This window comes from Rana temporaria, chromosome 3, assembly GCF_905171775.1.
Source record: "Rana temporaria chromosome 3, aRanTem1.1, whole genome shotgun sequence".
Lineage (NCBI taxonomy): Eukaryota > Metazoa > Chordata > Amphibia > Anura > Ranidae > Rana > Rana temporaria.
In genome coordinates, this window is record NC_053491.1 from 105,764,424 (window position 1) to 105,791,530 (window position 27,107).

Below are 27,107 nucleotides of genomic sequence, written 5' to 3' on the forward strand. Positions count from 1 at the left end.
AGCAAGGGTACTGCTTAAAACGGTAAGTTCACCTTTAGGGCCAGTTTACACCATATGCAGACCAGTGCATTTTTTTTTCCTGCATCACAAACGCGTGGAAAGTAGATTATATGGGTTTCAATGGCATAGTTCATTCATACCAGTGATTGCAGTTCCAGAAAAAAAACATGCTGCATTTTCCCTGCACTGGAACGCTGTAAAACGAACCCAACACACCTAAAATACAAAAAGTGCACTAACACACGTCCTTATTTAGGGGAAAGAAAAAAAAAAAAAAAGAGGGGGAAAAATACACTGAACTGCATCAAAAACGCACTGGAATTAATCAAAAACGCGCATTAAGAAAAGCATCTGGAACACATCTGGACTGAGTTTCTATGGTGTAAACTGGCCCTTACAGAAAATCTATAAGGTGAACTTACACCGAACCCCTTCACATCCCACCAGGCCCTGCTGTACCCGAGGCCCACTAGGAGACATTGGGTCCTCGCTTCACTGGTCTGGGGGATTTCAAGTCCTGTGGCGTAATCTCCTAAATGTACATCGTAAAGTTAAGTATAGGAGGCATTTTAATTGGTCGACCAATCAAAAACACGCTTAGCCCATCCTGTCAGTGGGGGAAAAAGGAGAGAAAGCCGCAGGGATTTCAAATCCCCGGACCGGTGAAGCGGCACCCCAATGTCTCCTAGCAGACCTTTGCCGTCTTCAGGTACAGCGGGACCAGAGGGGATGGGTAGAGCGAGGGTCCAGTGTAAGTTCACCATACAGATTTCTGTAAAGTTGAACTTAAAGCGGGAGTTCACCCATTTGTTAAATTTTTTTTTTTCTCCCCTTAGATTCCTGCTCGTTCGGTCTAGGGGAATCGGCTATTTGTATTAAAATATGAGCAGTACTTACCCGTTTTCGAGCTGCATCTTCTTCCGTCGCTTCCGGGTATGGGTCTTCGGGAGCGGGCGTTCCTTCTTGATTGACATTCTTCCGAGAGGCTTCCGACGGTCGCATCCATCGCGTCACTCGTAGCCGAAAGAAGCCGAACGTCGGTGCGGCTCTATACTGCGCCTGCGCACCGACGCTCGGCTTCTTTCGGAAAATCGTGACGCGATGGATGCGACCGTCGGAAGCCTCTCGGAAGACTGTCGATCAAGAAGGAACGCCCATTCCCGAAGCCCATACCCGGAAGCGACGGAGAGGATGCATCTCGTAAACGGGTAAGTACTGCACATATTTTAAAACAAATAGCCGATTCCCCTAGAGAAAACGAGCAGGAATCTAAGGGGAAAAAGTGCCCTCTAAGGGTGAACCCCCGCTTTAAAATTTAAGAACAAATAGGTGTGGCTCACATGTCATCATTTAAAAGTACTTTGTGCTCGTTTACACTTGCTTCAAAACATGGCATTGGACACACTTTTTTAAAGCGCTCTAAAACACTAAAGCACTGGTCACTAAAAAAAAGGTTATCTCAAAGTCCTGTTCACACATGTTTGCTTTGCTTCAAAAATTATACCCTATGCTGCTTTAGTGATGCTTCAAAGCATCGTCAAAGCCTCCATAGAAGTCTATGACAAAGCTTGCTTACAGCACCTGCAGCTTTTGAGAGGCTTTTATTAGGCGAAATTGCAGGTATGAGATATCAACACACACAGGGCATCTGCCAAGCTTCAAAAAAGCATCCCCGAAGCTTTGCAGAAGCACCGATAACACATCATAAAAGCATATTGAAGCAGTTGCATAGTTAGTCTGGTTGAAATAAAACCATCCAGTTCAACCAATAGAGGGGAGGGGATAAAATAAAATTCATACAATACCACATACACAATCCTATACCCACAGTTGATCCAGATGATGGAAAAAAACAAAAGCATGATCCAATTTGCTCCTGCAGAGGAAAGAATTAAAATATTCCCTCCCCAAAAGGCAATCGGATTTTCCCTGGATCAACTTTACCAATAAATATTAGTATCCAGTAGGCTCTTTAACGTGTGTGGAAGATTGAAGCAAGTGTAAATGAGCCCTTTTAATCATTCACTGTTAGATATTAATTCTATCCTGCTCCTTCAAATTTTCTAGTCACGGCAGTTGAAAACAATCGTTGATTTGATCCTACTGATGATTAGAAAATCAAACAAAACGTTCTTCAAAAAATTCTGCCAGTGTATGGGCCAGCTTATGAGAAACAATTCTAATAGAGCTGCTCTCTGTATGCATGTGTAAATATTGGCTCAACATGACTCTGTATTAGAGGTTCTACTCACATCTTCATCTTGACTGCAGTGAATAAGATCTATTAGTCGCTGAATGAGCCTCTCTTCATTCAACCACTGAAATGACAATTATAACAATACAAATTATATAAAAGTCAACAAGCATCAGAATTTTTACAAATATTTTTCAAGAAGCATTAGAATGAATCTGAATAGCATGCTACTATGAAACAACTTCATTTTATTAATTCTGCTGCAGTGACATCTGTTGCTGTGAGAGAAATAAGGTTAAATATGGCCTTTAGGTTCACAGGTAGCTGCTTAGAACCAGTGTGCCTATTCGAATTTCCTTTGTGCCCTTACCACATGACAAGCGACTTCTGCAAACAGACTTTAGAAACCTGCCATCTGCACAGGAAGGGGCAAAGCCCTGAGCAGGTACGAGAAGGTAACTTAAGGCACAAGCTTTATAGCTTTAGCATATACCGGTATTTTTAGTTTGATGTCTGTATAGGGTTGTTTAGAGTAGAATGCTGAGAATTCAATCAATTAAGCTGACCACACACTTAGTTTGTTTTATTTAGCTAGGAGACAAAAAAATGTAATTCTTAATAACTTAGTCGTAAAGTACAGGATTTGTATTCTTAATCTATTGGACGTGCCCAAGCAATAAAACTAAGGAATGGGAAAAAACACATCAAAAGAGAACTGCCAAGAAGCCCACAAGGAGACCATCAAGTCCAGACTCGTGCAGAAACATTTTGACTCAAAGGGTCCTCAAACTTGCCCCTGGGGGGGGGGGGGGGATCTGGTTTGGATTGTGTCAAGAATTAGATCCAGGTATTTCAGATAGAGTAGGGAACTAAAAAACAGGCTTTGGAAAGTGAATTATCCAGCCAAAGGTTTGAAGGAAGGAATCGTGCTCTAGGACATTGGTAGCCAAGGTAGTATCCGAGGGTGCCTTCAGCAGGAGGTTGTCCAGGTAACCTGTGACAATGCTCTGGGTTAACTGAAGAGCTAGAAGCAGAGCAAGGACTTTTGTAAACATTTGGGAACTTTTCCGCCAAGAAAATGACCAGTTACACTTACCGGTAGCTGGATTTCTACGATGTCTTACAGGACGGCACGCTGAGAGTAGACTGGCCACCTGACAGGAAACACAATCAAAAAAGAGGTTAAAAGGCCCCACCCTTCCCATGTGCCTCAGTTTGTAGATAAGTAACCGCTATTAGAACACGGTCCTAGGACCTAATAAAAAAATAACTCCGAATAGCAGTAAATAACAGGGAGGGAAGTAGGCCTGCCGTCCTGTAAGACATCGTAGAAATCCAGCTACCGGTAAGTGTAACTGGTCATTTCTCCCTCGTCTTCCAGGACGGCACGCTGAGAGAAAAGCAAGCAATCTTTGGGCCTACCTTAGGGCGGGACCACCGTCTGTAGGACCTTCCTACCAAACATCAGATCTTGCGGTGACAGCAGTTCGACTCTGTAATGTCTGACGAACGTATTCTGGCTTGACCAGGTCGCCGCTTTACATATTTGTTCTATGGAAGCTCCTGCTCTTTCTGCCCAGGAGGCTGCCAGTGATCGGGTGGAATGGGCCTTGATAACAGGAACTGGTCTACCCGCTAAGGTGTAGGATAAAGAAATAGCCTGCCTGATCCATCTGGATATAGAAGCTTTTGTTGCCTGCTGACCCTTTTTCTGACCAGAAAAATTAACCAAAAGATGAGGGGAATTCCTAAACTCACTTACCCTCTCTAAATAAATCAAAAGACAACGTCTTACGTCCAAGCAATGAAAAGTAGCCTCCTTCTCATTCTTGGGATCTGCGCAAAACGAAGGGAGGACTACCTCCTGGGATCTGTGGAACTTAGTTGCCACTTTGGGCAGGTACAGAGGATCCTGACTCAGTACCACCCTGTCTTCAAAAACCCGAAGAAAGGGTTCCTTAATGGAAAAAGCATGCATGTCTCCAACTCTTTTGGCAGACGTGATAGCCAACAAAAAAGTAAATTTAAAGGAAAGTAATTTAATTGGAATACTATCTATAGGTTCGAATGGTGCCTTAGATAGCTGATTCAAGACTAGGGAGAGGTCCCAAGGGGGAACTCTAGAGACTTTTATAGGGGAAAGTCTGTCCCTGGCTGTCAGAAACCTCCTAATAAGAGGATCCCCAGAAAGGCTCCTGTCCAAAAAATAGGACAAAGCCGTAACTTGGACTCTCAAGGTCTTAGTGGCTAAGCCTAGTTCCACCCCATCCTGGAGGAAATCCAGGATGACGGGGATGTCAGGGTAGGAGATCTGTTTCGCGGAGCACCAGCGCGAAAAGACCCCCCAGATTCTTGCATAGATGAGTCTGGTGACTTTCTTGCGACTAGCCAACAGGGTTCCTATCACCTTTTCCGAACAGCCTCTCTGCTGCAGGTTCCACCTCTCAAGAGCCATGCCGTCAGGCTGAAGAATTCTGGGTTCGGATGAGAGACCGGCCCCTGCCGCAGAAGACCCGCCCGGGGAGGGAGAGGAAGCGGGGGAGCTAGAGCCCAATGTTTCAGGGTGGGGAACCAGGACCTCTTGGGCCACCAAGGAGCGATTAAAATCAGGTTGGTGTCTGAGGCATTCAATTTTTGCAGAACCCTTGGGATGAGATTCAAGGGAGGAAAGGCGTAGGCCAACCGGAATCTCCAGGGTTGAGCCAACGCATCCACCCCCAGTGAACCCTGCTCTCGGGAGAGGGAAAAGAACCTGCTCACCTTTTTGTTCCCCTTGCACGCAAAGAGGTCTACTTCTGGGCGACCGAGCTGTTGGCAAATCCAGCTGAAGGTCTCCGGGCATAATTCCCATTCCCCCTGAAGGATGGGCTGGCGGCTCAGAAAATCGGCCTCCAGATTGAGGGACCCTCTTATATGGACCGCTAGAAGAGAGGGCACCCTCTGTTCTACCCAAGTTAGGATCCTCAGGGAGAGGGCTAGGAGAGAGTGTGACCTGGTGCCCCCCTGCTGGTTGAGAAAGGCGATCGTAGTCGCGTTGTCGGAGAGGACTAGGACCTCTCGGCCCTGAATTCTCTCCTCGAAGGCTTCCAGAGCCTCCCCAACCGCCAATAACTCCCGGTAGTTGGAAGAAGCCCGCCTTTGCTGGGGATTCCAAGAACCCTGGGCTCGAAGTTCCTCCGTATGGGCTCCCCACCCCCAGCTGCTGGCATCTGTGGTGACTTTGATCGGGTTGACCTGACTCCACAGACGACCCTTTAAAAGGTTCTGGGGCAATAGCCACCATTGTAAGGTGTCTTTTACTGGAACCGGGATACTGACCCTGGTATCCAACGTCTCTTCCGTTCCCCCCCAAGATGAGAGAAGGAAGGCCTGCAGGGGCCTTGAGTGGAGTTGTGCCCAGGGAACTGCCGGGATGCACGAAGTCATCCGTCCCAACAACCTCATGATTTCTCTGAACGAGGAATCTACAGCCGCCACTAGGGACCTGACCGCTGTCATAAGACCCTGTGCTTTGTCTTGGGATAAGACAAGCTTCCTTTCTAGGGAGTCTATAAGAAAACCTAGGTACATCTTCCTTTGTTCTGGAAGGAGAGAAGACTTCTCCCTGTTCACGATCCAACCAAGGGATTCCAGGGTGGTTATGACAGTGGCCAGGTCCAGAAGGAGCTGATCCCGACTCAGGTTGAAGAGCAAAAGGTCGTCCAAGTAAGGGACGAGGGAGATCCCCTTTAAATGTAGAAAAGCCATCACCTCTGCCAGGACCTTCGTAAACACCCTCGGACTGGAAGCCAGTCCGAAGGGGAGGGCCGAGAACTGCCAGTGCTGAACTCCTTGGGCAGAGGTGAGGGCGAATCTGAGGAATCTCTGGTGATCCGGACAAATAGGAACGTGAAGGTAAGCATCCCTCAAGTCTATTGTCACCATGAACACGCCTTCTAACAAGAGGCCCCTGAGACTGTACACATTCTCCATACGAAATTTCTTGTATTGAAGATGAACATTTAGGGGTCTGAGATTGATGATCAATCTGAATTTCCCGAGTGGTTTGGGAACGACAAAAATATGGGAGTATACTCCCTGGCCCTCTTGATTTGGAGGGACTGGGACTATGACTCCCTGTTCGGCCAGGCTGGCAACGTTCTGGGAAAGTCCAGCGGCTTTGCGAGGATCGCTTGGTAGGTGTGTGAGGAGAAAAATGGGGGGAGGAAACTGGCGGAATTCTAGCCTGTAACCTTCCCTGATGATCTGAAGGACGTGAGGACTCCTGGTTATCTCCTCCCAAGCGGGAAGGAACCTGGAGAGCCTGCCCCCTACCCTCTCGTCACTTGGGATCCTTTTCACCAGGCTTGGGGCTGGAAAAAAGAATCCCACTCTTTGGCTTATCCTTTCCAAACCCCCAGCGCCTGCCGGGTGCCGATTTCTTCCCTGGGGGGGGGTTTTTCCTCTGGTTGGGACGAAAAAACTTCCCCCTATTTGCTCTAGGTTTGGAGGGAAATTTATTTCCTTTTTCAGAGGATCTCGCTAGGGCCTGATCTAATGCGGTGCCGAACAAGAGGGAACCCTCAAACGGAATCGCACACAAGCGTTTTTTTGACGCAAGGTCGCCCCTCCAAGTTTTCAGCCAGACAGCTCTCCTAGAAGCATTAATAAGTGCTCCAGTCTTGGCTGAAGCGCGAACCGTCTCAATAGCTGCGTCTGCCAAATAGGCTACCGCACTGCCGATCACCTGGAGGGACTCTTGAGTTTCTCTAGACTTGGAAGAACTTGCTAGATGATCTAACAGCCTGGAAGTCCAAGCGGCAGTGTTCCTTGCGACGCATGCTGAAGCTAACGCAGGACCCAAAGCGGCTGCATTGGCTTCCCAGGCTCTACGGAGGGAGGTATCCGCACGCCTATCCATGGCATCCCTTAAACTCCCAGCATCCTCAAAAGAGAGATCGGATTGTCTAGAGACCTGAGCTAAAGATGCGTCAAGACGAGGAACTTTAAAAAAGGTATCCTCCACCTCATCTTTAAAGGGGCAGCGGCGTTTCCAGGTTTTAAACTTGGGAAGTTTCTTTTCTGGCTCAGCCCATTCCCTCCGGATAATATCCTTGAGGGATTGATGCACTGGGATAGTCTTAGACTGAGGCTTAATTAAACCCAAATACATCCTGTCCTGGGCTGAAACCTGCTCCGCTGGATGTTGGATCTGCTCAGAGGCGTAAATGGCTGCGAGAAGACCCTCCATATCATCTGCGGAAAATATATATTTCCCAGACCTGGCATCCTCGTCCTCTTCCTCCGCCTGGCTTTCCACCAGGCCCTCTTCTTGAAGAGTGACCTCAGAATCCTCGGAGTCAGAGGAAGGAGCCTTCCTAGTTCGCTGGCGGGAACCCAGCCGCGCAGAAGTGGATCCCTCCTGAGACGAAGGACCAGGTACAGGGGGATCAGACTCCCTACTTTTCAAGGAAGATTTAAAATCCTTGAGAGTGGCGAGCATTTCTGACTGCACAGAGAGAAAATCCTTCATGATTTGCGAGGTCTCTTTCCCAGCTAGTTTAAGGATACACTTGGAGCAAAAGGGTTTGCTATAGTCTGTCGGGAGCTTATCATTACAATTCCCACATTTCTTAATTTTTTTAAGGGGTTTAGTGGATCTACTGGCTTCCCCCTGGGCAGAAGGGTCCTCTCCTAAAACATAATGTAAAATAGAAAGGCCCATTAGCAACATACTCTCACAGCTGAGGTTCTACAACAAGAGGGGGGGGGGGGGAAGCCCCCCACCCCCGAACACAAGGAGGACTCACCCCGGGTGGACTCCTCAGCAGCCATGTCTGTCAGACGGTCCTCCATGATGAGGGCGCCCGGCCCTTCTCTCTCCCCGGCTGCGCGTTGCTCTGCCTCTGCTGTGCTCTGCAGCGAAATGTGGCATCCGTCGGTGGAGGCCGCCATCTTGTAGGGGCGGAGTGACGTCACGCCGTCGGACGGCGTGCGCGTCATCAATACGCGCCCAGCAAGTGACGGCGCCGCTCGGAGCGGCGCCCAGCCCAGCCGACACCACGCTGCAGAGGGGAAGTCTCCCTGTAAGGTAGGAGGGAAGACGGGGGGGGAGAGAGGTACGGCCGCCTCAGAGCACTAGGGAAGCCCTGCTAGCTAGGAGGCTCTGGCGTCCAGGGAGGCACTCTTCTTAGATAGCACTTTCAGCCTCCCTAGACCATAAAGAAGGGATACCCCCCCGGGAAAGTGCAAGCACCTTGACCGGACCCAAAAGCACCCAGTACCTGAGGTCTAGACTCCGGGGGGGGGACCACCAGCCCCAGGCCTTAGGTCAGCTTGAAAATAAAAAACTGTTTCGCTGTAGGGGAAACACAATCAGAAAAAAGAGGCACATGGGAAGGGTGGGGCCTTTTAACCTCTTTTTTGATTGTGTTTCCTGTCAGGTGGCCAGTCTACTCTCAGCGTGCCGTCCTGGAAGACGAGGGAGAAATAGTCGCTGTTTAAGTAGGAGACTAAAGCTGGATACACACTATCCAAATTTCTGTAGATTTTTTCCTTCAGATTTATCAAAACCATATAATATGGGAGGTCAAACCTTAAGAGTTTTAATTTGTATGCAATCAGGTAGGCCCTTGCACTACATGGCGTTGGTAAATCTAAAGGAAACCTGACAACAAAAGTTGTATAGTGTGTATGGGGTCTTGGGTTCCTCCTCATGGGATAAAATCTCATTCTCCAGTGACTTTGATCAATTTACAGATTCCCCAAAATGGTTTCACATCAAAAAGGCATGCGTAGAAGATGTTTTTTACAATCAACAGACCAAAGCATTTAGCCACAAAATCTCAGGCAAATGCAGAGAGATACAGAACATTTTAGAGACTTGAAAAAAATCACATTCTCTAGAGAGTCAGTACAAAAACAATATTGATGGCATCAACTCTAAGCCCTGGTTCTCACCTATGTGATCTTGTGCGTTTTCTGGATTGCAATCGCACAACATTCATGCGATCTACTGCAGGTGTCAACACCACCCAGAAACAGATTGAAAATTGCAGTGCAACTGCTAGAATCACATTGCATGGGTGTGAACACCTATGCAATACAGATGCAGGGGGTGAAAAAATCCTGCACCATTTTGTTGCGGATGCGATTTGAGCCATACAAAATGTATGGCTCAAATCACATTGCATGTGATGTGCAGAGGAATGTGGTGCAATTCCTGTGCAAATCACATACAGAGAGTCTTCATCGTACAAATGTGAATCCAGGCCAATTGTTCTGTACAGATAGCAATAGTCTGGCAAATAGACTTAGCAAAAAATAAGGCCTTTAAAAGGGTTTCCAGACAACCATCAACAGAATCGTTAAAAGGAGGAACAACTTTGATAGGAACTGTAAGGTATTCGTACCTCAAACTGCAGAGGAAGGAAAACCCTCCGCTTTAAAAATCAGGGTTCTAAATACTTTCCTCCACAATATCCTCAAGGTAATGAGTTTCTACTTCTGAATCCTGCAAAGGGTCGGGGGGAACAGAGGATGTGTAGCATTTCTGGCCTCTGGAAACCGAAAGGCCCAGAAGGGCAAAGAGTTTTCTAAAGACTTCAGTGACAGAGAAACCTACTTTTCTCAGATAATGAAAGCAGCATCAGAATAGGACCCGAAGAATTTGTGTAGATTGCGCTGGACAGGCTATCAGTCGGTGTTGAATGTTGGTGGGGCATGGGCAATGGGAAAGAATTTGTTTCCAGAGGTCTTTGCCCAGTTTGGAGAATGGCGATGATGAGCCCCGTTAGGGCTTGGGCTGCCATCTCGGTGTGCGTCCTTACTGTTGACTCCGTGTGTAATGTAGAAGAAATTAGGCTAAAGGAACGCCCAGTGATCATTTGTATTTTATTTGAAGTTTCAGCAATAAAGAGAGGACAACACGTTTTGGGGGACTAAAGACTCCCCCCCCTTCATTAGGGCTGCTAGCAAAAATAGTTGTGGGATGATCCTGTTGGAGGATGCCTTTGGCATATGGATCTGGACTGTTAGAAGTCCTCAGCGCTGGCTGTGTGTTCAGAGGCAGCAATCTGAATACACAGCCAGCACTGAAAACTTCTAACAGTCCAGATAGAGGTTACTGGACATCCTTACCACTCACTAATTGGTTGCTAGAGGTTACTGCATATCCTTACTGCTCAATGATTAGTTGCAAGAGATTAGTGCACATCATTACTTCTCACTCATTGTTTGCTAAAGGTTACATCACATCATTATTTTATTGCCTGCACATCATGGACTGGGGGAGGTGAGAGGACCCATCAATAGACAGAAAACTACCAGGGATCCTAGGACTCCTTGGAACAGTGGCAATGCTGGGGGGGTTGATGGGATTAGTTAGGAGGCAGTACGCTGTGGCAAATTCTGAATCATGTGTAGAGCAAAAGCTGGAAATGTTTGGCAATTATACAGTGGTGGATTCTACACTGACCACCAATGTGAGGGGGGGGGGGATTTACCCTGACCACCAATGTAATATGGAATTCACACTGACCACCAATATGAGGGGGGGGATTTACACCCATGTAATAGGAGCATTCACAGTAACCACCGATGTAAGGGGGGATTTACATTGATCACCAATGTAAGGGGCAATTTTCTTACCTTTGCAGAACAGGCTGATGTTGGGCTCAATGACCACAGTTGTAGGCAGGACTTTCAATGTGCCCCTCTACTTCCTCAGTAAGCAGCATTCAGCAAATGCAGATATGGTCTCAGGGGGGCATGATATACATATGAATGCTGCCTCTATTTAAACATCAATGCCGCTGATCCGTGTCTATTTACATATTAATGCTGCCACTATTTACATATTAATGCTGCCACTATTTACATATTAATGCTGCCACTATTTACATATTAATGCATGTTATTTACATGTAAACACCGGGTCTGCAGGTGAGATTTTTGCTGCCAGTGTCCAACCACCTGAAGATAGCAGCATATAAAAACGCATTGTCTAAGAATACAAATCTTATGTACTGCAAGATTAAGATATATCATTTTTTTGTACAATAAAAGTATAGCAAAACAAAATTATATTGTATAGCCGATTTTTTAATTTTCAGCATGCCATAATCTTCTTAATGCAAACCTGTCACAAAATTGAAAAGAAAACTTGGCGCATGATGAAACATGCATAAACAGAGATTATCTTCAGTGACAGTTATAATAATCCAAAACAAGTCAATCTCTAAAACAAGCATTTAACAAATCTCACGTTTAGCACTTCTTGTCTTAAGGGAGCCGGCTCCACGCAACTGATGAGACGAAGTAACAAGTCCATCATAGCTGAAGTACCAATGTGATCCAGCACCAATGTTAGGAATTGTTCCTTTTTCCTCAGGAACCCAATGACCTAAGCGAAAGGAGCAATTTATTCCAATCACTAAAAGATCATACAACTGTGCAAAACAGAAGAAAATGTAATGTAAAATTAGCCAAAAAGGCAGAGTTTTTAGAAGTTTTTAAATTATCCAAGACTAGTGTACTGCATGCCATTAAAAGGATAAGTTCACCTTTGGGAACATTGCATGTTCCACCCATTTCTAGGCTGTTGAGCTGAGCTCTCCAAATAGTTCATTAATGATTCCTGTCAGCGTGTAACTGCCTGCCTGTACGAGCAGACAGCTTACACAGTTTGCAGGAGTGATCTGCTGATAGTGGGTGTAATGCAGGGTTCCTAGTAAAAAATATATCCACACACCTTTTTTTTTTTTTTTTTAAAGGTAAACTTATTTAACTTGGCCCTCAATCAGCAGAACATGCAAGGTATTCATAAAGCATTGGATCTTCGGTTTGGGGTGGGGCCCACATTTTTGAAATGGGTTCAGCTCCTGTATAGCTCCCCGACGGCGAGAATGCGCGTCAATGGGGAACTATCAGAACCCTTTCATCTCGCTAGGGGCACTCGGCAGGGGTGCCCTTTGTCGCCCCTGCTGTTTGCCCTGGCTCTCGAACCATTGGCCATACATATCAGGCACATGCAGGACATAGTGGGGTTTCAGAGAGGGCCTAGGAAAGATGTGGGTTCCCTTTACGCTGATGACACTCTGATATACCTGGGAGACACAGACAGCTCTTTACAAAATGTCATGAACCTGATTGCTGGCTTCGGTCAGCTCTCGGGTTTCACTATAAATTGGAACAAATCTGTTCTTATGCCCTTAGATCCCCTGCCGGGTCCATTGCCTGAGTGCGCAAGGGACATTGCTGTGGTGGATGAATTTCGATATTTGGGCATACAAGTCACGCCATTCCCGCTTAACTACCTAGACAAAAATCTGTCCCCATTGCTACAGAAACTCCGCCTAAAATGTTCGGCCTGGAGGAAGTTGCCACTATCTGTGACTGGTAGGGTCAACCTCATTAAGATGGTATGGGCGCCTCAGCTCCTATACATCTTTCACAATTCCCCAATCTGGATCACTCAGATGGTTTACTCGGATAGACTCTCAGTTTAGGGAATTAATTTGGGGGGGTAAATCACCTCGTATTAGCCTACACTCACTGCAGCTCACAAAAGACCAGGGGGGTCTAGCAGTCCCACACTCTAGATTCTATTTCATAGCCTCGCAACTCCAACATCTTGGTAACTGGGGAGTGGTAGATAGCTCTGACCCGATTAGGTCACTGATGGTCCCAGTGGATTCGGCTCTCCCGGCTCTGGTGTATCTGGAGGCTGGTCTTACCCAGTTCCCTGATACTCTTCCCACAATAGGCCTATTGAACAAACTATGGAAGTATGTGAGAAGTATTTTTAAACTTAAATCAATCTGCCAGTTCACTCCAATCTGGAGAAATAAATACCTGGGGGAACTCTTTATTCTGAAGGGCTTCGGCTCATGGGAAATGCTTGGGATACATTACGTCACCCAGTTGTTCTCTGGTAATGTCTTTAAAACTTTTGCTGCCATGAAAGAGGACTTTGGCTTACATAACACTCAATTCTATCAATATCTACAGTTGAGACACGCAGTACAGTGCGAGAGTAGACTCTCCCCGTTAGTTGTGACAGCACACCCGTTGATGAGAGATGTGCTCTCCACGGAGGATAGAAATGGCATGATTTCACGGGTTTATGCAAGGCTACTTCAACATACACATGATGCTAGTAAACTTCCTTGTAGACGTGGGTGGGAGCGTGACTTGGGACCTATAGACGGGGAAACCTGGGAGTTGTGTCTGACATCTGCCCCCTTAGTCTCAGTCTCTGCTTCCCAGAGACTGTCCCACTTATATCTACTACACAGGGTGTACAGGACCCCGGCTAGACTACACAAGTGGGGCTTTAGAGACACCCCCTTGTGCCCTAAATGCACTGCACAAAATGGAGATCTGCTGCACATGATGTGGAAGTGCCCCAAACTATTTCGGTATTGGAAATTTGTTCTGGATACTATAGCTCAGGTGTTTCAGATACCAGTTCTTACTGACCCAATGGTCTGCCTCCTTGGTGCCTTGGAACTACCTGACCTGTCACCAAATGGCCATACTGCAGTGCTACGACTGCTTTATCTTGCCCGCAAGGAGATTGCTAAACTATGGATCACCCCTAGGGTACCAACGGGTGCACAATGGGTGAAACAGGCTAACAGTATTTTAATACGTGAGAAACTAACATATCAACACCGGGGTGCCTTAAAAAAGTTCTACTCTATGTGGCAGCCATGGCTGGATGTACCGGGACTGGGTCCCTTGCAATTGGTGAGAGACAGATTGCTACAGGGATAGAGTAGCTTACTCTAGTGAATGGGAGTGTGATGGTGCTGCGGGTGGGGAGAGAGAGAGGAACATGCTACATCATTTATTGGAGAACCTAAAAAGGCACGGGGAATATGATAGAGGTCCACAGCTTTCTTTCTCTTTCTTTCTTTCTTTCTTTTTCTTTCTCTCTCTTTCTTTTTCTTTCCTCTTCTTCTCTTTTCTTTTCCTCCTTCTCTCTTATTTACCCTCCTCCCTTTCCTTCCAACTTTAGTTTGTTTCACTTTCTTTTACCTCCTGAGATTGCAGTCGGATGCATCTGCACACAGTCAGATTACGTTTCCCAGGGTGATGCTACATATGACATGCAATACTGTAAAGTATGACATTTTCTCATGATTGTACTGTTTATGGATATGTTGGATATAGGATTATATCCTGATTCTTCCCTGTAAACTGCAAATAATGTTGATCTGTCTGTGTACAACAATAAACTTGCTTTTTGATTCAAAAAAAATAAAGCATTGGATCTAAATAGGTCAAAGCAACCTATGTCTGCTACATTTCCAGCAAAAACATTTCAAGCGTATTTCCACTGAAAAGTGGAACTTCCGCTTATTCGTATCCTCACTCCTCCCGTTGCCACATTTGGCACCTTTCGGGGGGGAAGGGGGGCCTGTTTTTGACAGATACTGTTCCCCACTTCTGGGAGATGAGGCCACAGCCTCATCTCCTGGAAGTTAGGCCCTCTCCTCCTTCCTCTGCTGCCGGACCAATTATAAAACGCTGTGCGCTTCGCTCATGTGCAGTAGGGAATGGCAGCAGCTGCACAGGACAGCTGATTCCAAAGATTGGTTGGGGTGCAGACATCATGGGCTCCCTGGACATGCAAGTGTCCATACATTGAGGGCCAGTTCACACCAGACGCAGTTCCGTGCACTTTTTTTTCTGCACAAAATGCTTGTGACCCACAAGAGAAGTATGGCCAGAAAAAGAAAGAAAAAAAACTTTGCCCATACTGCTCTTAAGGAATAAAAGACAATTATCTATTCAGTTTAAGAAGGTTTAAAAATATTTACAGGCATAAAAGTTTGTATTAAATTAATACATGTGTAGATGCTTTTTAACATGCGTTGTAAAGGACCACAATCAGAATGACTCAATATCAATAGAAAAAACTCACTTGCTCTGTTTTCCGGGCTATCAAGTTTCCAATACTCTTGCTAAAGAAGCTGGCCAGCAGCGAGTTAAGAGGAGGTTCTTGTCGTAGGAAGTCATAGAGGATGTCGAGTAGGTGCTCATCTTCACCTAATTTCTCATTAATTTGTGGCACATCACATGTAAGTAGCTCACAGGCTATGTTAGGATACCTGCCAGAAAAATCAGATCATTTTAAAGTTACTTTGGAAACGATTAGCACACAATTCTTAATGACTCCACACAGGAACTCTGGTCTCAACAAACATTCTCCTACAATTTATGTTATAATTGTTCAGACAGCTAAATAGAAACCAATTAACAATAGTCTTTTGGTTTCTAAAACTGAGAGAGCTGCTAATAAGCAGATTGGCTAATCTCCTAGACAAATACTTCTTAAAGCGGTAGTTCCCCCTCCAAAAAATTTTTACCCTTAGATTGATGCTCATTTAGTCTAGGGGAATCGACTAGTTCTTTTAAAATCGGCGCCGTACTTACCGTTGTAGAGAGCGATCTTCTCCGCCGCTTCCGGGTATGGGTCTTCGGGACTGGGCGTTCCTTCTTGATTGACAGTCTTCCCACAGGCTTCCGACGGTCGCATCCATCGCATCACGAGTAGTCGAAAGAAGCCGAACGTCGGCGCGGCTCTATACGGCGCCTGCGCACCGACGTTCGGCTACTTTCGGAAAATCGTGACGCGATGGATGCGACCGTCGGAAGCCTGTCAATCAAGAAGGAATGCCCATACCCGAAGACCATACCCGGAAGCGGCGGAGAAGATCGCTCTCTACAACGGTAAGTACAGCGTCGATTTTAACACAACTAGCTGATACCCCTAGACTAAATGAGCATCAATCTAAGGGTAACATTTTTTTGGAGGGGGAACTACCGCTTTAAAAATGGAAGTTAAAACATAAAAAAAAAAAAAAAAAAAAAAAAAAAAGGAGAAGCATGAAAATCATCAATAGAATGTTAAAATTTGGTTAGAGGACACCATAACTAAAATACAACATTACACTTAACAGAAAAAAAGACCAGCTATACTAATTTGTACTTCCTCTAACTGCGGCTTTTAAAGTGGTTGTACACCCTGTACAACCACTTTCACCTACAGGTAAGCCTAGATTAAGGCTTACCTGTAGGTGCTGGAAATATCTCCTAACCCTACACAGTTTAGGAGATATTTACAATTCCCCGTACAGCGATGTCTTCTGTGCATGCGAACTTTAGAAAAGGCACGCTGTGCCGTTTCTAGCTGGGCTCATACTGTGATTGTCGGCTCCCGCGCACATGCGCGGGAGTGACGTCATGTGACTCCGGGCAGTCACAGAGCCAGAGTCCACAGCCCCGGAAGGAAGAGGGCTGAAGATGGACACTTCCAGCCAGCAGGGACATCGCAGGCTTCGGTTTCATTAAGCAACACATAATGGGCTACTATGCAATGCATAGTATCCCATTATGCTTTACCTTTGCAGGAAAACAATCTAAGTGCATTTCATGGCAACTTTTCTAAACCACTTCAGCTCTCACACCTGTACAACCCCTATGGACCACAGCATTTTTTACATTTCTGCTATGGGCCTGTTTATTCGGCAAACATCTTGTCATTATCTAAAGTGGTTAAAAAGCCTAAACATTTTTCACCCTAATGCATTCCCTGCATTAAGGTAAAAAAAATTCTCAAAGAAGATTAAAGAAAAATAAATTAACATCACTCTATACCAGTACCTAACATGTCATATTCTTAATGAACACCCATCACACTGCCCATCGGGGGCCAGCTATGCTTTCTATGCAACAGGTAACAGTACACGTCCATAAGCCTGCAGCAACCATAAGCCTTCAGCACAAAAGGTTTTTCACCTTAATACATTAAGGTGAAAAACCATAAGGGTAACAACCCCTTTAACCTTAAAAAAATAAAAATAAATTACAAATCACTTTAAGAAAATTAAGTTCTTCTGGGGAGATTACAAAAGTCCCTTTTATTGAGATATATACATACACACAAAATGAATATATATATATATATATATATTTTAGCAGTTCTTAAAATTTATACTTGATATTTATGTTCAACCCCTTGAATTAAAGCTGAAAGTCGGCACTTCAAATTCATTTGGGATTGTTGCCTTTTAATTTTTAGTCTGGTGGCATACAGAGGCAAAAGTATGAAATTTGTGACCGTGTCCAAATTATATACACATACATACATACACACACACACACAATGTACACACACAATGTACACACACAATGTACACACACAATGTACACACACAATGTACACAAACAATGTACACACTGTGAAGAGAAGGCTACATAGAAGACTTGGTAGAGTAGTGCATCTGACCCTAATAAAGATATACAAACTAAAACATTACTTTAGTGAAGTGAACAGCGTGGGCGATTTTAAAATTCACTATATACATGGTCAAAAATCACCCCAAAATGTAATTGTGACTCTTTCGATATCTGCCAAGAAGCTTCTTATTATAATAGCGGATTCCAAAATAAATTAACCTTTTCAGATTGTGTTTTACTCACTTGAAGCGGACTTTCTCCTCCATATCTTCAGAAGGCTTTTGTGTGATGAGCTGTACAAGCTGCTCCATGCACTGAGCCTGGCAAAGGAAGTCCAGCAGCCGCTGGTTCTGAGCCTTGCACTCCTGGAGCAAGTCATCTTCATCCATCAACTCCTGCAAAGTCACATCCTCCTTTTCCAGGAGCTTGTCCACATGCGACGTTGTGTTCAGGTCAAACTTCCAGAACATTTTGGCGAAACGTTCCCGACTTAGCAAGTAAAAAGGACATATCAATTAGACAGATGACAAGAAAGCTGCTAGCACATCAAACTTTGCTGGAAGATTCAGAACGTCTGGCTAATATCCTAGCAACAGTCAGGATTCTCGTGTTAATTCTCATTTCAAAAGGTTATTATTAAAAATAAACAGACCAAGTCATAAAAAGCACTAATGCAGGTTGCAGTCAAGAGGACATGAAGGAAGGGGAATCACTGCTGTATTCCCAAACTATATAATAAAAAAAAAAAAAAGTGACATTAACTTCCTGACTATGCAGTAAGGTGCGTGAAACACAAAAGTGACTTAATGCAACCAAATATTTTAGCAGGCGAAACAGTTGAAAAATATGCATTTCAACTGCTTTCACATTGGGCAGGAGGTGCGGTGACGGTATAGCCGCGATATTTGTAGCGCTGCTATACCGTCGTATTTACCGCGATATTCGGGCGCTAGCGGTGCGGTTTTAACCCCCGCTAGCGGCCGAAGAAGGGTTAATACCGCCCGCAATGCGCCGCTGCAGAGGCGCATTGCGGGCGGTATTACCGCGGTTTCCCATTGATTTCAATTGGAAGGCGCGGTATAGGAGCGGTAAACACCCCGCTCCTATACCGCTCCAAAGATGCAGCTAGCAGGACTTTTGGAGCGGTCCTGCTACCGCACCTCTTCAGTGTGAAAGCCTTCAAAAACTGCATATTGTTAGCAAAAATGTTTCACGTCAGATTTTGGGTCCAATCTGGGGTGTCAGGCAGCCAATGCAAATCAATAAGCTGCCTTAACATAATATACATCAACCCATGTGCAGGGCCAGCGCAAGGCAACATGGGCACTTGCCCTATGGCGCCAGCGCAGAGGGGGACCCGGACAGCAGGGGGATCAGAGCGGCGGGCGGGGGAAGCAATTACAGAGCAATCAAAAAGGGAGAGAGAGAGAGGCGACAGGCAGCTGCTGGTGCGGAAGTTTTTAATAAAATAAATGCTTAAATACAATGAACTAACTCTTAGCCCAGGTTCACACTGGGTACGATTTGGTACAATTTGAGATGCGATTTCACATGTCAAATCGCATCTCAAATCGGCGGCATTTGCCGGCAATGGCACCGTCCTAATCGGTGCGACGCCGCATCTGCGGCGCTGCACCGATTTCAAAAAGTAGTTCCTGTACTACTTTTTGCGATTTCATGCCGCGATTTACATTGACATCTGTGCAGAAGTCTCTTAAAGCGGGAGTTCACCCATTTGTAAAAAAAAAAAAATTCTCCCCTTAGCTTCCTGCTCGTTCGGTCTAGGGGAATCGGCTATTTGTATTAAAATATGAGCAGTACTTACCCGTTTTCGAGCTGCATCTTCTTCCGTCGCTTCCGGGTATGGGTCTTCGGGAGCGGGCGTTCCTTCTTGATTGACAGTCTTCCGAAAGGCTTCCGACGGTCGCATCCATCGCGTCACTCGTAGCCGAAAGAAGCCGAACGTCGGTGCGGCTCTATACTGCGCACCGACGTTCGGCTTCTTTCGGAAAATCGTGACGCGATGGATGCGACCGTCGGAAGCCTCTCGGAAGACTGTCAATCAAGAAGGAACGCCCATTCCCGAAGCCCATACCCGGAAGCGACGGAGAGGATGCATCTCGTAAACGGGTAAGTACTGCACATATTTTAAAATAAATAGCCGATTCCCCTAGACCGAACGAGCAGGAAGCTAAGGGGGAAAAGTGCCCTCTAAGGGTGAACCCCCGCTTTAAATAGCGGCAAAACCGCAGCCGCGAAATCGCGGTAAAATCGCGATTTTACCGCGATTTTGAATTCGCAGCAGTGTGAACCTAGCCTTAATGTCAGAGCTGTATATGTCAGTCTGTGAAGTCGGCTGTCCCATTCTCCCCTCCGATCCACGCTGCTGTTATCACTGAATCACTGGAGGAAGCCAAGTATACAGAGCCGCGGGGAAACTGCAGTGTGCGATCAGCCTGGGATGCTGTGACCAATCAGAGTGTTCCAGAGGCTTAACCACGCCTCCATCAGAGGCTGACAGTTCACATGAGTTTCCCGCGGCTCTGTTTCCTCCAGTGATTCAGTGATAACAGCAGCGTGGATCGGAGGGGTATGGGACAGCTGACTTCACAGACTGACATGCCTACATCTCTGACATGAGGAGTGAGTGGATTGAATTTAAGCATTTATTTTATTAAAAACTTCCGCACCAGCAGCTGCCTGTCACCTCTGTCTCTCCCTTATGTTTGGACTCCTCTGTATTTCCTTACCCCCTTCCTCCAATTGCCCCCCCCATCTCTGTAATTACCTCCCCTTCTCTGTATTTGCACCCCTCCTCTTTAATTGCCCCCCACGCCAAACCCCCTGCTGTCCGGGCCCCCCTGTGTGCTGGGGCCCCATGATACCCCCTGTTGGCTGCCATGGGGGTATTGGAGGGAGGAGGATTTGTGCTGGTAGGGGAAGAAGATTTGTAATAGGAGGGGATGGGGATAATGGCACCCCAATCGCAAAGCAAAACTTATTTTGTGTGACAGGCATCCCACAATTCTTTTATGTTTCAATGTTTTTTATTAGAAAGGATAAAATGGTATAGACATTCAAAAAACATATCTGGTCATTGTACAGTCATAACAGCATATGGAATTCCCACAATTCTTTTAACGTGATTTTGCCTCAATTTGTCGGGTGACAATCGCGGCAAAAATCGCACCGTGGTTAGGGTGCCATGTCGTGCGTCGCTAAAGTGTTCGGGTTTGGCTTGAAGAAAAGGAGGCAACCCTAGTGACACCCGTGGATAGCGGCACCGCTATCACCGCCCGCTGCCCTGTTGATCTGACCTCGCTCTGTTTCGGTGGAGCGGACTGAAGCCCCCGGCACCACCTCCTCGCTCTTTACATACAATGAGGAGGAGGAGCCGAGGGACACACACCGCTGTGTGTATACGTCTGCTGCCGCGCTGTTCTGAGGTCTGTACTGTACACTTTATTACTCTATTATAAGTAGATGGACATGTGGAGGGGCGCTATGGGAGGGGAGAGGGGTGTCTACACTGATGGGGGGAGAGGGGTGTCTACACTGATGGGGGGAGAGGGGTGTCTACACTGATGGGGGGAGAGGGGTGTCTACACTGATGGGGGGAGAGGGGTGTCTACACTGATGGGGGGAGAGGGGTGTCTACACTGATGGGGGGAGAGGGGTGTCTACACTGATGGGGGGAGAGGGGTGTCTACACTGATGGGGGGAGAGGGGTGTCTACACTGATGGGGGGAGAGGGGTGTCTACACTGATGGGGGGAGAGGGGTGTCTACACTGATGGGGGGAGAGGGGTGTCTACACTGATGGGGGGAGAGGGGTGTCTACACTGATGGGGGGAGAGGGGTGTCTACACTGATGGGGGGAGAGGGGTGTCTACACTGATGGGGGGAGAGGGGTGTCTACACTGATGGGGGGAGAGGGGTGTCTACACTGATGGGGGGAGAGGGGTGTCTACACTGATGGGGGGAGAGGGGTGTCTACACTGATGGGGGGAGAGGGGTGTCTACACTGATGGGGAGAGAGGGGTGTCTACACTGATGGGGAGAGAGGGGTGTCTACACTGATGGGGAGAGAGGGGTGTCTACACTGATGGGGGGAGAGGGGTGTCTACACTGATGGGGGGAGAGGGGTGTCTACACTGATGGGGGGAGAGGGGTGTCTACACTGATGGGGGGAGAGGGGTGTCTACACTGATGGGGGGGGGGTCCTAAGGGGGATTCTATACTAGTGGGGGGTCTGCACTAAAGGGGGGAAATCCACACCGATGGGGGGTCTGCACTAAAGGAGGGAAATCTATACTAATGGGGGGTCTGCACTAAAGGTGGGGTGTCTGCACCAAGAGGGGGATTCTACACTGATGGGGTCTCTGTACTGAGGGAGGAGGTCTATACTAACGGAGGGTGGTCTGTACTTGGTGTGGGGTCTATACTGACGGAGGATGGTCTGTACTGAGGAAGGGGGGTCTGTTCTTAGTGAGGGGGATCCATACTGCGGGAGGGGGGTCTGTAGTTAGTGGGGGGGGGGGGTCTGATATATATACATATATAATGTATGGTGTGTGTGCGTGCCGGGGGGGGGGGGGGGGGCAAAATGCACCTTTGCCTGAGTTGGCAAAAATCCTTGCACCGGAACTGCCCATGTGGGTTAAATGCAGCACAATGGACCTCTCTGATGTGACTGAACAGTAATGGCTCATTCAGACCACTGTGCTGCTGTAGTGTGTATATTACATGCACTGGTGCACTCTGTTGCCGTTCACTACAAATGGCACATTCGTTGCAGAACATGGCATTGTTCAGCAACACACTTTTATGCATTATGGCAGGTCTCGACAAATCCCAGGCGGCAGGTGTGTCCTGGCATCTGGGCTTATGTCAGCCCATTCAGTGTTCTGGGCCCGCTGTCCTGGAGTGTACTGTCTTACTCTGAGCATCAGCTTTTCACTTCTTGCACTGACTGCACTCGGATCGCCATCGGTGGGACACAGGCATCCCGAGCTGCCTGCTCCACTACAGCTTCCTTTGTTCGGCCAGCGGCAATGGATGGGCGGGGCGTTTGGTGTCACGTAACAGGTGGCGGAGGGTGGTTCAGTCAAACTGAGGAAAGGGCTGCATCTTGCATCACTGAGCCAGGATCAGAGCTTAGTTGGTCAGTGGCGAGGAAGGGGGGAGCTTTTGTGGACTGGCCTGCTCATTCAATGTGTAGACGCTGCATTGCTGCTGCACAATTCCTATACATGCGAGCTGAGCTGATGTGATGGGAAACATCTCCTCGCTGGATATATAAGGCTGTCAATTTGTTGGATTAGGATGTTTTTTTACTAAATATATTTGAATGCCTCTTTTCCAAATTGTCCCCAAACTGTATGTCAGGGTTATAGGCCAACTGTTCTGTTGCGATAGATTATAAAGGGCTTCACTTTTACCTTATTCACAGCCAGAGTCTCTGATTGGCTGCCCGCAGCCTTTTATTGGTTGAATCGGAGGTAGATCTTCGACTACTGTAGTCAAAGAGCCATCACTCGGACTGAACCAATAATAACAGGCCTGCGAGCAGCCAGAGGCCAAGGCTGTGAATAACAAAGAGCCCTTAATAATCCGTTGCAGCAGAACTAGTGGAAGAGACTCAGAGCGCTAAATATCCACACTGCAAATTGTAAACAAGGGGTAGGGTTTCCCAGCTGATGTCATCAACCAAATATGGGCATGATCATGTTTGATCAATAACAGAAGGCAGGCCACAATATTTGATGTTACCCGAGAGAAACAGTTTACAATTTGTAGAGGGGACAGTGACAAGTCATTCACAGCAAGCGAGTAACAGGAAGCCAATAGTTTCAGCTGTCAGGTTATTTTTCTTTGGGCGGTTGGTTATACATTAACAAGGATCTGTGTCGCTAGAAAATGTGATTCATGGTGGATTGTCTGTTAAAGCGACGCAGTGCCGAATCGTAAAACCTGGCCGGGTCCTTTAGCTGCCTAAAGGTCCGGGTCTTAAGTGGTTAACAGAGGGGCAAAGTGCTTTGTGTGACATGTGGTCTGGTATGGTTCAGTAGGGGGGAGTTGCACACTGGCCTGTCTCCCGCTTCCCTGTCCAGCCAAGCTGAATGCTCGGAAAAATGCTCTGATACGGGCAGGCAGTTACTTAAAGGCAAGAAGAATTAATGAACCAAGAGGACGCTCACCGACGCCCTTGCAGTTCATTGAGAACTACAAGCCGCTGGCCGCAGAGGCTGGTGGTACTTGCAGTTTAATTCACAAGAAACTGAATGGACGTGGGTGGAGCCTCACATGGCCGTGATGTTTTCAAATTGTCATAGTGGGTGCAGGGAGAAGACCCCCCCCCCCCCCCATCTGATGTCACAAAGTAGGGAGTGCTGGCGGCAGGAGGTGGATCACTAAGAGCAAGTTACATGCTCCTAAATGTGAACTTGGCCTTTAAGTGGATTGAAAAAAAAAAAAAAAAAAAAATCACACTTTCATTAGTTCTAATTTAATTATATTGTGAGGATTGAGTCAGTTCTTCTGGTATTTTAAGTGGTTATAAAGTCCAAATATTTTTACCTTAATGAATCAGTAGCCCACCTAATTTCACCTTTTAGTTACCCGAGCCCTCATTCGATCCAGCTCTGTGGCCCTCTACAGCTCTTCTCTAACCCCCCCCCCCCCCCCCCCCACACGTCCTTGTCTTGCTGGCTTTGCAGGGGCACAAAGCAATTTTCTCCCGCTGTTGCCAATCAAAACCAGTAAGGACGGAGCGGCGGGGGGGGGGGTGGGCAAGAGAATCCTTCTGTCAGTGTCAACAGATGCAGGCCGTGAGGGTCAGGAGCAAGCCGAAATGAGAGGCTTCCTATGGGTGGCAATTAGTGGAAAGGAGGAGTTAGGAGCGCTGGCAGGAGAACAAAGAGGTGGTTTGGGGCTGTTCTGTGCAGTGGACATGCACAGAGCAAATAAGCATTTACAATCACTTTAAAGACAGCTGCAAAATAAAGTCATATAATTTAAAACCCAAACACTAGGCACAGCTCTATTTTATAGTAATACTCACATTACCAGATTTAATACTCTGCCGAGTGTGCTAGTCCAATATGCACAGCGGGGAGTTGTATGACAGGCAGTAGATCTGGTGCTACCACTACCATACGCAACGCACAGCAATGACATTTGTGCTGTGCTTTGTGTAAAAGGAGAATTGGTGTCGATAAAAAAATACCATTCCGACACAGCAAAAAGCTGGAACCCCTACTGTACATATCAGATTCACTTAGCTAAGCTTTGAGAGCCCCTAAAGTAGTAAATGTGAGCGTATTAAAAAAAAAAAAAAAAAAAGTCTGTGCCTGGAGATGGCCTTTAAAAATGATGATCTCACACAAACTAGTATTATATTATTTTTTACTAGATAGTGGCATAAACACACTGATCACTCTATTGTACATTTGTAATAATTGTAACAAAGTAGGTATTACCTTGTAAAGAAACACAGCAAGTCTCAGAGTAGATACCGAAGAGGACCTCTCACATACATTTGGGCTGTAAGGTGAAAACACAAGGGACAGCGTACTGCAAGTGTTCCTGCAAGCATACAAAACAGGAAATGTTTCTGAATTAGCATAACAAAAAATGTGCGGCTGAAAAATAATGCAAGACACATACTACACAACAGAGCAAAACATAGAAAAATGCAACAATTAATTAATGTTATGTCCTGTTATACTAATTATAAAATATGAGAAGAGAAGTTGTTTTTTCCTCCATCATACTTTCCTAGGTGGATGCAACATGGGTCCAATGCTGCATCTGTCCCCCGACAGTGAGAACCGAGCGACCGAACACTGCCGATCGCTCGGATTTCAGAGCTCCATGAGCATAGAGCCGTAGACTGTCAGTCACAGCTCCCTGCTCTTCTCAGGCTCTCAGCAGCTCGGTGAGAGGCTGAGGTGGGTGTCAGTCCAGGCGCCTCGCACATCCATACTCCGTGGTCGGGAAGACGCGGTGCCTGGACTGACATTGGCGACGTCAGCAAGAAGCAGACTTCAGTCCAATTCTCTGCTGAAAACGGCTCACAGGAGTGCAAAACTAAATGCACTCCTCTTTTGTGATCCATAGGAGAAATACAGCCAAACAAGCTTTGGCTATACTTCCCCTTTAAGTTCTGTATTTTATATAAAAAGGATGTTGGATATTTCAGCATTCCACGAGCGGACGCAATTTTGAAGCGTGACATGTTGGGTATGAATTTACTCGGCGTAACATTATCTTTCATAATATTAAAAAAAATGGGGATAACTTTACTGTTGTCTTATTTTTTAATTAAAAAAAGTGTAATTTTTTCCCAAAAAAGTGCGCTTGAAAGACCGCTGCGCAAATACGGCGTGACAGAAAGTATTGCAACGATCGCCATTTTATTCTCTAGGGCGTTAGGATAAAAAATATATATATATGTTTGGGGGTTCTAATTAGAGGGAAGAAGATGGCAGTGAAAAATTGTGAAAAATTACATTAGAATTGCTGTTTAACTTGTAATACCAACGGCCACCACGAGATGGCGCCAGCTCACATCTGGTGGTAATAACTTGTAATACCAACGGCTCACCACCAGATGGCGCCAGCTCACAAAAAAAAGTTTTTTTTTTTGCCCACCTTCCAAGCCAAGTCGCCAGGACACTATTTCTAGTCGCCATGGCGACCTGGATTTGTCGAGCCCTGACTTATAATATAGATATAAACAGCTCCATTGGCAAATTGGGGTTGAGGAGAGATCTAGAGAGTGTAATAAACCCCAAAAGAAAGAAAAAAAAAAACGTACCGGTCACTACATATTAACTCGATGTTTGCCGGCGGCCCGCCATCGTGAGACAGAGAGGCAGAACAGGGAGATGCCTATGAAAATCTACTGCTGTCATCGGGAGAAGAAATCACTGACATGTCAGTGGTAGCCCATCCCCCCCCCACAGTTAGAATCACTCCCTAGGACACACTTAACCCCTTGATAGCCCCCTTGTGTTTAACCCCTTCCCTGCCAGTGTCAGTTAAAGTAAATTTTGTGGGTGCAACGTCGCACGACCACGCAATTGTCAGTTAAAGTGACGCAGTGCCGTATCACAAAAAGTGTTCTGGTCAGGAAGGGGCTAAATTCTTCCGGGGCTGAAGTGGTTAAAAAAGGTGGAAAAAGTTCTGACGCGATTTATCCTTGTCACATTTTTTTTTACATCAAAGAAATCTGACATTTTAAACAGGAGTGTATAGACACACATACACACACACACACACACACTTTAAATCATTACAGTTAAATGTAATTAAACACTGCAAATATGCACAGTAAGTAACACAAATACAACTGTATGATAAGAGGTAGAACGTCAACATATTGGCAACGACACAACTCAGTACAGGTATGAGAATGGCAAATTTATTTTTTGATCCAAGTAAATCTTTGCTTTACTCAATCTACATCATATGACACTATCATGTAACAAGCAGAGATGGGAAAATATTACACATCATGTGGCAGTGAATAAAAATACTGCAGGGTACGGAATGGAAGGGGCCCCTGTAATGTTATTTTTAGTATTCTGAATGCCATAGTGCAGGGATTGTATTGAGAGTTACTTAATAGTGACACACACAGCCACTAAAAATTAGTTTTATACATTAAGACAATAATTGGG

The 27,107-nt window shown here is 46.2% G+C and overlaps 1 protein-coding gene across 3 annotated transcripts in view; it reads right to left on the minus strand.

The window, feature by feature from the left end:
• PPP6R2 (protein phosphatase 6 regulatory subunit 2) overlaps window positions 1-27,107 on the minus strand; it is a 167,103-nt gene that overhangs the window by 101,501 nt on the left and 38,495 nt on the right. For all 3 annotated transcript variants that reach the window (XM_040343188.1, XM_040343190.1, XM_040343189.1), the window contains exons 2-6: window positions 24,903-25,008; window positions 17,666-17,911; window positions 15,105-15,291; window positions 11,439-11,576; window positions 2,253-2,318 (exon numbers count right to left, since the gene is read on the minus strand). In XM_040343188.1, the coding sequence (XP_040199122.1) occupies window positions 2,253-2,318; window positions 11,439-11,576; window positions 15,105-15,291; window positions 17,666-17,892 (618 nt within the window). In that variant the 5' untranslated portion in view covers window positions 17,893-17,911; window positions 24,903-25,008. The remainder of the gene's footprint in view (window positions 1-2,252; window positions 2,319-11,438; window positions 11,577-15,104; window positions 15,292-17,665; window positions 17,912-24,902; window positions 25,009-27,107) is intronic.